Below are 13,599 nucleotides of genomic sequence, written 5' to 3' on the forward strand. Positions count from 1 at the left end.
TGTAGTATTTTTTTAGGAATGGGCAGTCCGCAAAACTAATGTAGTCAAATTCCTGTACGACACATGCTGTCAACTAACATAGGATGTCACGAGAATTTTCTGGGGCTCAAGGTACATGGTAATTTATTGTTGCGCCGCAATTTTCCGGCCATTAAGATAGTCAAGGGGTTAATCTCTAACAATCTCAGAAACTGTTCCCTCAAGTGTTTAGTTTTACTACACGCAAAAAACGTGGTTGTCCAGGTATTATTATGCAGGTGACCTTGTTTTATACCATTCAAGCCAAAGGACATACACAGTTTTATTTCATATTTCCAAACCCTACGTTTTACCTGGTAGTATCCCAGGGACTATATGTAGACCACTGATGGTGTTCGATAAAATAATCATTTTCACAGAAAAATCGGTACATACCAGTACCTGACATCCTATGCCCTAAAAGCATTTTATAGACACATCATAAACGTCCACCATGAAGCCCATGCATTGTAAATTGTAAATCCGACCAGTTGTAAAAAATTGACAGGCTTTTAAGTCGCCCCGCTAACGCCCTACAGCCGTGCTATTACCAAACACCGCGATTTAATCTGCCCGAGGGTTCGCTTTGGACTTGGTAGCCGATATTCTGACTGCGCAAAAAAGGTATGGCAGAAATTTAGAATGCAGATCGTTCTTCATGGGGTCATTTGATTCAGCGTAATTTAAGTAGCATGGACATGGTGGCTCTACTAAAATCCACGCGTAAACCTTTTTTTAACCTCCCTGCCGTGTGTAAACACGTGATTTTACAGCGTTTCCAAGGCACAAACCTTTCTAACCAATATGTCTTTCAGTTTCACTCAGAGGTGCAGATAATAATGAAATGCCTTTCGAAAGGTATTTAAGCTGACGTGTGTGGTGTTATTCTAGAAGCCAGTATTTGTCTCCCTGTCGTGCATACAGGGCAGTAAAAGCCGTAATACGGTACCCGACCTTTCGGTCGACGCATGTCAGCATGCAATAAAATCGGAAACATACACACGTCTGAAATCAATTTTCCTAATGTTGAGTGTCACCAATTCAGAAAATTAGAAACCATACTAGATTTTGCTGAGTTTAGGACAACCTTATCATCAGCTGAAAAAGGTGTTGCCTACCCTTGAAACTGGCAATGTTCACTTGATTTTGTAGGAGCGTTGGTGTCAAGGCTAGGTCACATGGGAGATGTTGCTGAGTTGTGCACGCGGGATGTACTTGGCATATAGTATTATGGAGCACGGCATCGCAAAAGCGACTAGACATTCAGGTTTGCATAGCAAGAGCGATAAGTACAACATAGGATACAAAAACAATTATTTAGCGAGTTATTTCTTGTGCTGTATGGCCACCGAAACGAGGGGGTTATAAAGGGCATTATAACCCGAGATCCAGATCAGGTCATAGTTGTTTTATAGCACACCATATGCTCATGCTCTTCTAGGTTATTTCTCTCAATGTGCTTCAATAAACTGGCACTGCAACAATACATGATTTTGAGGAGTTTACTTGGTGATTCTCAATATCGGTAACAGCAGTAGAATTTCTCAACAAATAGCAAAAACTGTCCTTGAACCACCGCATGACGTCATTGCTTCACTTGAATATTTGTCATCAATGAATTCTTCAGGTTCATATGCTTTTTAATGGAACATCTTTGTGTTTTAGCAGAAGACTCGTCGCTCACCCTGGGCGCTCATCCTGGTGTAATCAACCGCCATTGTTTCGCAGCTGCACACGACACAATACATACGGTCACCAAAAACAATTTGCCTAGGAAAATAGTCGTTAAAGAGCCCTATGACGTCACTTTTTGGAATAGACATATTTATTTTCTTGTCGCATGACGTGTTCTGGCGGTTCGCGACGTCTTCGCCACACATCCATGACATCTTTTCAATGACGAATTCCTACATTTAGGACAAAACGTTGTGTCAACATTACCAATGCAATAAAACAGAAAATGTACAACTAGATCAGTAAGTAGACATATGTAAATACATTAATCTGTTGTAACGAAGACACACAACTAATAGCACTAGGGCCTACCTGTGTGGACTCTAGTTTACGTAATATATAGTTATTGGTGACATGACTTGACTATTGTATTATATATATATATATAATATAATATTATATATATATATATATATATATATATATATATATATATATATATATATATATAATATATATATATATATATATATATATATATATATATATTATATATATTATATATATATATACACACACACACACACAAAATGTATACAATCTGCCCTCCGGTTATCACCATAATGGCTTTATGGCAACCTCTGAACGTGGGCACAGAGAGTACGGTTTATATATATATATATATATATATATATATATATATATATATATATATATATATATATATATATATATATATATATATAAGGGATGCTGGAGAATGTCTACAACGTTGTTTCGTGAGTCGCGAAACTCACTGAGTGAGTTTCGCGACTCACGAAACAACGTTGTAGAGATGACATTGTAAAATCAATTCTCCAGCATCCCTTATATATCTCGCTCTACTTTTGTATTGAGCACTTTGTATCGGACAAGTCGAACCGCATACTTCGTATATATATATATATATATATATATATATATATATATTATATATATATATATAATATATATATATATATATATATTATATATATATATATATATATATATATATATATATATATATATATATATATATATATATATATATATATATATATACACCTATTTATTAAAAATAACACGTCGGTCAAGACTGTAATAAGCAGAACAAGAACAATTTACTGATACAAGTAGACCGTAAAGGGTGTTAGGAACGCTTCAGTGTCTACTCTTGAAGATAATTCACAGGTGACCTTCTTTGTGGCCACGTTCTGAATTTCACCAAATAGTCGGCGCTCAGTGTTCGGGCCGAAATTGTCCAGCCCGCCCGTGGAAGTCATCGACAAGTACCTATTTCTCTCAACTTTACCGTCATTGTGTGCATGGAATCCACTTAGTCTTCAACATTAGTTGGTCGGCGTTACCAAGTTCATTGCATTTTATGTGTTGAAATATATTTAGAGTAATATCTTTTAACCATATTTGAATTTGTGTGAGTTTTATTCTTATGACCCGTACGGGCAAAATACCTCTCTATAGCCACCAAGCACAGCACTAAGGATCCATAAGCTCACAAAGTAGTTTATGATAGACCTTTGACCTTGTGACCTGTTGGTTCGGTTCAATACGTATGGACAAGTTACTACCGTTGCCCCGTTTTGGTTAATGCCACTAACCTAATACAATGGGAACTTATACTACTCGAGCCACCAAACATGTCAACTGTAATTGAATCTGAAACAACTTTTGTCCTTTGCCCTCCTCTTCGAGAGCGCTTGGCGGTACCCCTTCGATGTAGGTGTTGCATATTTGTAAAATAGCATCCGCTATCTCAGGTCGGCATCGTATTGTACCATTTCTGATTGACACCTAAAATGTACCTTCCTAGAGGGGGGACGGTGCTATCTTAGCACAGTGTCAGATTAAGACATGGATTAAAGTCTTAAGAACCGTGTGGGCAAAACACCTCTCTATAGCTACCAAGCACAGCTTCCCTGTTACTGCTGTAGTTTTGGCTTTGTTGTAGATTTCGTTCACATGTATATGGTTGGTCATACTCTTATTGGTGACGTCGTTGTGTTTGTCTTTGTGTTTGTGGTGTTGTGTGTTGTTATTATTGTTGTTTTTATTCTCTTTGCTGTTGTTCATGATGATGATGATATTTCCTGTTCCCTGTTCTCGATATGACTGTTGCGTACAGACACGAATGTGTTTTAAGTCATCATATGGTTATCGTGTCTTTAACAATGAGTATTCGACTGATGGATTTACAATGGTAATACGTCACGCCAGCAGCATGGTGCCAGAGATGACCGCTTGTCGTGAATAACTGTATTCTAAGGCGCCTGTTTTCTTTAAGAATGGGATTCCAAGGTAATGTTTGTAAATGAATGACTCTTTTAAAGGAAGTCTACATTGCCGCAACCCCTTAAACTATGGATATAAACGCGCCATTACCGAAAAAATAGAAGGTGCGTACTACACATGTTGGTTACAAAACATTCAAAGGGCTATATGAGATTTATGGGTCTTTTACGTTCTTTCTGTGTATGCCAGCATTTTAGGGCTGCTTGTAGCCTCCCTAGACAGACGGTAATAGACAGCACAAGAGTGTCACACATTACGAGGACAAAGCAATTGCCATTTGCCTCTCATTTCAGTCGGGTTGTAAGAAATAGCTATTCCATTGAAATTTTATAATAAAGTACTATTTTTATGTTCACTTAAATGTCATCTACTGTTGAGCACATTATTTGTTTAGCTCTGTGTAAATTCTGTTGTAAACTGTCTTGGTGCACGGCAAAAGAATATGCTAATTTCACTTGTTGTGTCACAGGTTAAAGTTCAAACAAGTACATATTGAACGCCCGGGAATGCGTATGAGAACCCCCGTTAACATGTGCATTTTATAAATTGTACCGTAGGGTGTTTTATCTATTCGAATTCAATAGGCTACAGCAGTAAGTGTACTTTAATCAATTGTATCACAGGAATGGCGACCAGGTGCATACCTCTGTGTTATCCCGACAATTTCAAGTGGGACAGGGACGAAGGTGAACTGGTTAGATGTGGTAAAACCAGGGGTAAACTTGTAGTGTGTGAGGAAGCTCTGGATATCCTGCGTTCCATCGATGGACCAATCTGTCCAGTAACTGTCACTGGTCCTGCAAGGACGGGGAAATCATACTTAGCCAGTCAGCTGATCGAGCCGAGGCCATTTGACTGCGCATTCAAAACATCCAATCAAATGCAGCCAGAGACGATGGGTACGTGGATTTAAAATGTAAAATTATGCTCTAAGTGAGGTAGGACAAGAGTCCGCGACTTGACTAACTTTCCACAGAGGAAACAGGGTTAGTGTTTTGATATTCGTCGCACTATTTCACACCAGGAACTGTTTTTAGTTTTGCCAATTATTTGTTCACAGGAATATGGATGAGCACCGATGTATTTAAGAAGACTTTGGGAAATGGCGAAGAAGTGACTGTAGTTGTCCTGGATACGGAGGGACTTGGCGCCTATGACGCAAATAGTCAGGATGATGTGCACCTTTTTACATTGATATGTCTCCTGTCTTCGGTTTTGGTCTACAACTGCAGAGGAACCATGACAGGAGAAGATTTAATGAAACTGAGGTAGGAATCATGGTTATCTGCTGCGTGTGAGAACGCAATATAATATCATAACTAAAGAACCTAAATGTGAAAAATACAGAATACACGTAGATTGTCTGATATTGCATTATGGCTAAGCTATGCTTTACCCACGTGGGTGTGAACAGGAGTACGTATTCTATAACACTGTACTACTCTTTACCTACAGCTTAGTTGGTGCTCTAGATAAAGTAATTCGTGGAGACGAGGTCGGATATTCCGATAAACCAAAGGCTAAGGACTTCAGAAAGTTCTTCCCGAATTTTTTGTGGGTGATTCGTGACGTCACATTGGCCTGTACCCTTCGCCGAGGTGGTAAATTGGTAGAAGTTGGTATGAACGAGTATGTACTGAAAGAGGTAAGCTGCGATATGTGGTGACTTGCTTAACTGCCAAAGATATTTTCTGTGATTATAAGCATTTATTTGTGTCTATGAGCAGATCGCGCGTTAGTAGAGAAGATGTAATTTTGTATTCGTGGCGCCACCCTGTGGCATGACTGTCGCACTGTTTCACACCAGGAACTGGCATGACTGTTTGCAGTCTGGAGCTTTCTTGCGTTAAGGGCGACCCTATTCAAAGTGCTACGTTGCCTTCTGTCATTTGCCGTGTCGCAAAATACGTTGAATCGCATTGTCTCATCAGCCGGTCATTTATCCAGAAACATGTTTGAATTGGTCTTAAACTAGTTTATGAGTTTTGATGAAGATATTATGTATTCACAAAATGGTAACATGGTCTTAATATAATCGTGTTTTGTTTAGGTGCTTAACATTGAGAATGACGACAGGGAAAATGATAAGATTAAAGAGCGGAATCGTCTTCGTAAAGCTCTGCTGACGTCATTTCCGGCGTTTTACTCCATGAAATTGTCCTTGCCAGCGACTGACCCTTCGATCATGGCAGTGATGAATGAAGGAGAGACACGTAAACGCTTAAGTAAGCCGTTCCTCGATGGCATTGAGGAGTTCGTCTCCAGGTGTGAATCACTTATGAAATCAAAGAAGGCCTGGCCCTACGTCGGAAATATCACTGGTTACAGTGAGTATTTTCCTCCTTTTTAAGTTAAGCCGAAGTTCAAACTGCTAACGCTGTGCAAAGAGGATTTTTCATAAGAAAATATGAGATACTTTCAGAAGGTTACAGTAAATACAGAAAATGTTAAAGTATCAACAACTAACAAAACATTGTTAAAATACAGATCTCTCAGCTGAATTACTAATGAAAGTCATACGACTACAGGTAACTTCAAAACTAATGTTCTTAGTTTAAATGCTTTGTAAACATAATTAAAGATTGAAGGCTTCTGCAATGTTGTTTTCTCTCAATGTGAATAAAAATAATTCTTATTTCATAAAAACGGCTGACTTAACAGAAAGGACTGACGCGGATAGTCAAGATCCATAGAAGCGAGAATGAATAATAAATTCTTGCATAGCAATTCATATGTTGGTAGGTGATTACTGTCAATTGAGCTTTTGATCTCAACACACTAGATTTTGTGCCTGAAATTTTCGGTTGCAGCACTTCAACCTTCATCAGAAGAATAACCCTATCTCAATATCGTGACCTTTCGGACACCAAAGCGAAAATTTCAGTGACAAAAAGTCCCTCTTACGCTAAATTATATTTCAGGACGCTGTATGATTTTGCTTCTGCACATATATACTTTGTTCTATTATTTACTCAGCAATCCCTGACGTGACTTACACGCAGTTCATTTTTGTGTCACTGAATAATTTTGTTGGTCAAATATGAATAAATAACTGGGCCTTTGATCAGTCTTACATACAATGATTATGAAGAAAACGTAAAATACAATTTGCCAAACACATGTGACAAAAAAACGTCTCTGATAAGAGACGATCTTCGTATCGTAGAGTCTGATTTCTACAGTTTAACTCTCTTAAATAATTATAATGTAAGTTTTCTGTTCTCTGTGCGAAAAATCAAACATTCCTAAAAGTTTACGATAATATGATAAATTAAAGGGCCAGTAGATGTAATTGTTAACTATTTGTATCTTTTTTGTTATGTATATCAATTGCTTAGCTCTTGTTGTTCTCAGTTAAAAAATAAAATTATGTTGAAACTTCCCCTACGTAGGCTGTCAACACTGTGGCAATGCATGTCAAATCACTGTGATTGTTTTCATGTTAAGGTAGATCGCACCTCGGGGACAGACATTCGGACTCTCAAACTTTTACAATTCTCTTCTGATATACCACATGTGGGGATTCATTTTAAAGCTCTTGGTGAAAGAAAACTTTTCACCGGCTTAGTTTTTCGAAATTCGAAAATATTTATTTTTCTCCATAGAGTTAACACAGGGATGGCGGCCATTTTGAATTTCTAATATCGGTAAATCTTGGGTAATTTGTTTCTCTAGTACCAAAATTTGCATGGTGACCCCCTATTTTTATTCTTGATTTTGAAAGAGAATGATTGAAAGATTCCTTGAGGAAAGTTAGAGCAAAAGTTTAAGTCTTTCACTTTCGAGGTGCATACTACCGTAATACCTTATCAGGTACAGCTAGTCTTACAGTTAAAGTATTACTATCTCAACTAATTGATCCAAGCATGACGTCATTAAAAAGCGTGCTACTACGCTACTGCTTAAGTTGTACAATGATAAAGAAGCAAGCATTTTAAAATATTTGAATTCGCATGTCCATATTTCACAGTTATTTTCTTATTTCTCCGCAGACTTTGCTGGTCTGATACGACAGTACACGTACGAGCTTGCCTTCGATGGTACTGAACTCTGTATGCAAACAATCGGGAAAAAAGTGATGGAAGAAATGTTGGGTAAAATAGAAGGAACTGCATTTATCGAGTACTGCAACGAAATGGGCAATTTTGCCGAGTCAGCCCTTCCATGTCCTAGCCACGAGATCTTTAATAAGCATAACGAATATTTCTTCATAGCATTGAAGACTTTCAAGACTAACTCTAAATACATCAATGATGTCGATATGCTAAACGAATACAGACATAATCTCGAGGTAGGGGTCAACTTGAAATGATTTGGGTACAATGTTCAGCTCAAATTAACCGATGATCAATAGAGAAGTCGGCATCATTCAATGCTGATAATTTTTTAAAATTATATCAGATCTTCTATTTCGACGAACATTTACTTTCGTATATAAACTCTTTCAAAGGCTTTTTAACTGTGACAATGACTGATTATGAACTCTCTTCTGTGATGCCTTCTTTGATCGGAATCTGAGTTGTCCACGTTTATATAACTAAATTCGCAGTTTCTTCAGATTTAGTACAAACTTCTATAACTCCCTGCTACGCATTTGTCACACGCCTCTTAAGATACCTGTGTCACACCCTTCCCTCTCATACAGGTTTGGTGGGCCTGTTGGCACACCGCCCTTTGGTCCGTTCGATTGGCTAGTGTACCCGTCTTTCTGACCCTTTCCGTATCTTTCTCCCACAATGTTTTCCCGGACATTTACCGCAGAAGTGTGTGTCTACATCTCCGCCTATTTTACTAGTCTATAACTTTGTGTTTGAAGGAACGAATCTGTGTATTTGGCGAGGAACACCACATAATCATCGGCGGATACCTTAATGGAATTCTGAGAGACAATATCCAAAAATCCGATGCATTCTGCAAACAGCTCGCCATGGACCTGGTAAAAGAGAAACTGGATCCTTTGTTAAAATCAAGTGGAGGATCTCGATCGCCTGTTAATCTGAACACAGAGATCCAACTGGTCGAAAAATTATACAAGGAACAGGCAAGAGGTCCACAAGTGTTGCATGTCTATAAAACAGTTCTAGCTGAGGTGCGTCAATATATTTTATATAATATGTGCCTCGAGTAAGATAATACATATATATATATATATATATATATATATATATATATATATATATATATATATATATATATATATATATATATATATATATATGTATATATATATATATTATAATATATATATAAAGCCATTATGGTGATAACCGGGAGGGCACATTGTATACATTTTGTATGTATGTATATATATATATATATATATATATATATATATATATATATATAATATATATATATATATATATATATATATATATATATCTTTTCCATCGTCGGATAATCCTCGATCCACATTCTGCAGACATTTTCTAATGTTTTTCAGACCTCCCTGTTGCCATTAGCCTTAAAAACCTCTGTTGTTCACTGTTTTTCACTACTCCAAATGTTGGGTCATTAAATAAGAGGATGCTGCTGTTGTACGTTTCCTTCGTTAAGCATATATATATCATTTTGCTGTGAAGTAATGCAATTTTATCACAGGAAATAACCAGGATTACTGCAGCTGTATCGGATGGCAGAAAAAGTATAGAAAATGTAAAACGTAAACGAGCCGGTATATCAAAAAGTCAAGTGATGAATATGGAGAAGGAGGAATTACAGGTAAGACGTAGTACTTTTGCTTGACCAAGTGTATTTGTGGTATACAAAAGATACCCAAAGTAGCCACCCTTTGTCTTCAATTAGTTCCAAATATCATGGTCGCATTGAAAATGGCAATTAATGTAAAATTACAGCATTAATGGTGGTCTGTGATGCGGGTGCATGGCATCATACTGTAACTATCCAACACAGAGCATCAAAGTCACTCTCCAACCATTTTCAATAACAATAAGTCTGACGATTATGTTTAACATCTACCTCACCTGCCATTGCATTTTTCTGAACAAAGGTCGACGACAACAAACCTCTCGCAAAATTACAATCCGAACGGAAGTTCCTCAATTGACATGTTGCATTTCTGACTTCATATTGCGAAAATCAAACTTAGTTTCCAATACCATTAGAGTGATGCATTCTGGGAGAAGGTTAATTTCTTCTCTAAAACAATCATTGTTCTCCTTGAAATTTTCGATCTGACTTTTACTTCTGTTCCTGCTCGTGGCGTCCTTTTTTTCTGTATTATTATTAGGAAAAAGAGAAATTCAGACAACAGATATTGAACATGAAACAAAAGGTTGAAGAAGACATCGTAAGTTTTAACATAATCTTATTATCGACAGAATCGTCCATTTTAAAAAGCTGACAAGTATCTTTTTACCTCTGAAGACATTCATGTTGTAAAGTGTTTTTGGTAATTTATATGTGATCGGTGTTGTCAGGATGCAAGGAGAGTTCAAATTAAACGATTTTGTCAAAACGCGAAAAATCGTACAAGAGCGAGCTTATCTGTGATTTCGTCTAAAACCCTTATTACATTTGTGTGAGATGTATGTTTTAGATAATTAAACGGTTTCTCTGGCTGAAAATTATATATACCACATCTGCTCTATATTCACCATTTTAACATTTCTTCCAGTACTAACTAAACCGTCCAAAGCACTTTGAATTAACGGTATTAATGTCGCTTTCGTATCCATACGTTTCACATAGATACACACGTACACTTTCACTTGGGCTACAGGAGAGCCTAAGACGAAACCATTTGTTGTTATTTTAGCACACTACGCACACACAGGTATGTAAACAAGCTTACATATATACATACGTACGTAAGTGCGTGCGTGCGTGAACATGCACGCACGCACGCACGCGCGCAGCACACATAAACACATACATATACATACATACATACATACATACATACATGCATACATACACACACACACACACACACACACACACACACACATACATACATACATACATACATACATACATACATACATACATACATACATACATACATACATACATACATACATACATACATACATACATACATACATACATACATACATACATACATACATACATACATACATACATACATACATACATACATACATACATACATACATACATACATACATACATACATACATACATACATACAGTATTAGTCAGGCATCTCATTAGGTGCAGTGAGACAGATTGCTGTATAGTTGATGATCGGTTGGTTGAATGGCTGGTTGGCCGGCACATACTCACACAGATGCTAAACAACTCATATGTCCGAAATTTCAGCGGAAGGCGATGCGTGAAGACGTGACCCGACAACAAAAACAGTCGAAGGCTGATTACGAAGAAAGAAGTGCAGCAATAGCGTTTCAAGTCAAAGAACTGCTTCAAATCCATTCAGGATTGGCCAAGGAGCTGATGAGTATCAACAAAGAACTCATCAAGGAACACCACATCTCCATGGAAGAACTAAACAAGAAAATGGAAAAGATAACCCTGGTGCATTAGATAAAGTCAGTTGGTGTATAAGTGTCAGTGTTTAACAATTGCAAGTGAGATGGTATGGAAGACATACCTTGTATCACTATTTTTAACTTTTTTTCTTTTTCACAACTACCGGCTTTGGGATCTTTCACAGAATTAATCGACATCAACTTTACTACGTTATATTTCTTGTCTGTTCATTGTTGAATATCTAATAAGCAATCATGACAAAAATTGCATTATTTTTGCTTTAGCGTTGCCATCCACCTACCGTGTCTTCTATCAGATACCAACAGAATACTGACTTCTCTAAATATGAATAAAAATAAAAAGGAAATAACGGGTCAAACAAGACAATATTGCAAACGTTACTTGAGAGTAGGCCCTACCACGATTCAGAGAGAAAATGCATGTCTTGATTTACACAAGACCATCCACAACGATATCATTTCCGTAAATGTACCCTTTACATTAATTTTGTTCGAGTATATATGGTATGGCAAAATCGTCCAGCGTCTGTTAAATAAGTTCAGGAATACTGACATTGAATAGATGGGCCTAATATGTCTTAGAGAATTCTGAGAGGCAAAAATCAAAAAAGCTTGTTTGGCGTTTTTAGAAAAAATGATAACTTGGAATACTTGTTTCAGTTTTATGTTCTTTCACATCTGCAGGAGAGAGCACCTTGGCACAAACTTTGTTGGTAGACTGTGTTTAACATGACAGTACGCAAAGGTATCTGTTATTAGCTCTCCAATAAACTCCTACATTTTTGTAAACAACCATTGTGTACAAGAGGAGGTGCGACACCCGGGATGACTTTACAATGACAATAAGACTTTCGATCGTCTGCTGGATAGTTAAACACAAGAAACACATGCGTTGTCAATATCAGCTAAGATTAGCTGGAATGTGTGTATACTCGTAATGAAGTGTTAATTTGTACTCGTAATAAAGTGACACAACAATTACATTTCTCACTTTGCTTTACTGTGATTATCAAACTGAGAAAATCGTCTGGTATGTAAACAGAGTCACGGGGGCAATATTGATGATCGCTATTAAAATCATGTGAGTATCATTGTAGTTTAATCCCTTAGAACATACCATATTGAACATCGACACGTAGATGTGGTCATTTAAGACTTCTTTTACAATCCAAATGTTTGCAGAATTGGTAACATTCCAGGAACGGTATAGTCACAAACCTATAACGTCACAAACGCGTTACGCATAATACAGATTCCAAATTAGTTGCCATACTAGCAAGTTATATTAACTTGTTTTAAATCGCTTTCAAGATCTCTTACTACTGAGGTTGTGTTTAAGGTTGGAGCACAGTTGTGTGTGCGATCGATTTTAGTGCCTGTAAATGTAATTTACTCCAGAAAGTTGTCAAACACACAATGTTTTAAACCCCTTGTGAGGCACTCTTCCTAACAGATGTTGCATTGGCATTTTCTGTTACTCTTCTCTTATGGGTAAGATAACCACAGGCAAAGAGAAAAAACGACTAGACACGCGGCACGCCGTTTGATGTCATTGTCGTCTCGATAAACTATGGCCTTTTCATATTAATATGAGCTTCGCAGGTATCAGACGTTTTAGAAGACTTCGTGCGTGGTTGATAATTGCACGAGATTATGCGAAAAGTAGGACGAGATGGCATCGTGCTGCGTGTCGCGTAGCAATCATGTTTACTTTGTGTTTCTTCAGAGCAGAAACACTGCTTGACGCCAAACAAAACATAACACACCAGCAGTTTCATGAACACTTCCTTCCATGACGTACTTGTAGAAGATCTACGATATGACTGATCGGAAACCATTGAGTAAAATCTTACAGTATCGATAAAAGACTTTTAAAAATTTGGTTCAAAGACACTTTTGTGTATTCATAATAAGGTGAGAGGATTTTTTTTAAATGGCAAAAACTCATCTCCACGAATCTCAAACCTTTTTCTGTTTTCGCCAGCACGCCCATTCCACTCAGCACTATATGACAACAACAACACGAACATACTTTCGCTTAAAAATTGGCGAAAATCCGGAAACTACTGAAGGTGCATGTTCG

At 37.2% G+C, this 13,599-nt stretch overlaps 1 protein-coding gene across 1 annotated transcript; it reads left to right on the forward strand.

Annotated features, from left to right (window-relative positions):
- Nucleotides 1-5,300: 5,300 nt before the first annotated feature.
- LOC139125726 (guanylate-binding protein 2-like) lies at nt 5,301-11,550 on the forward strand. Its single transcript, XM_070691826.1, has 7 exons — nt 5,301-5,317; nt 5,479-5,668; nt 6,074-6,350; nt 8,016-8,314; nt 8,840-9,112; nt 10,274-10,333; nt 11,329-11,550. Exons 1-7 carry the CDS (start codon nt 5,301-5,303, stop codon nt 11,548-11,550), a joined length of 1,338 nt encoding a protein of 445 aa, XP_070547927.1.
- The last annotated feature ends 2,049 nt before the right edge of the window (nt 11,551-13,599 follow it).

Source organism: Ptychodera flava (assembly GCF_041260155.1).
Source record: "Ptychodera flava strain L36383 chromosome 3 unlocalized genomic scaffold, AS_Pfla_20210202 Scaffold_26__1_contigs__length_13983176_pilon, whole genome shotgun sequence".
NCBI lineage: Eukaryota > Metazoa > Hemichordata > Enteropneusta > Ptychoderidae > Ptychodera > Ptychodera flava.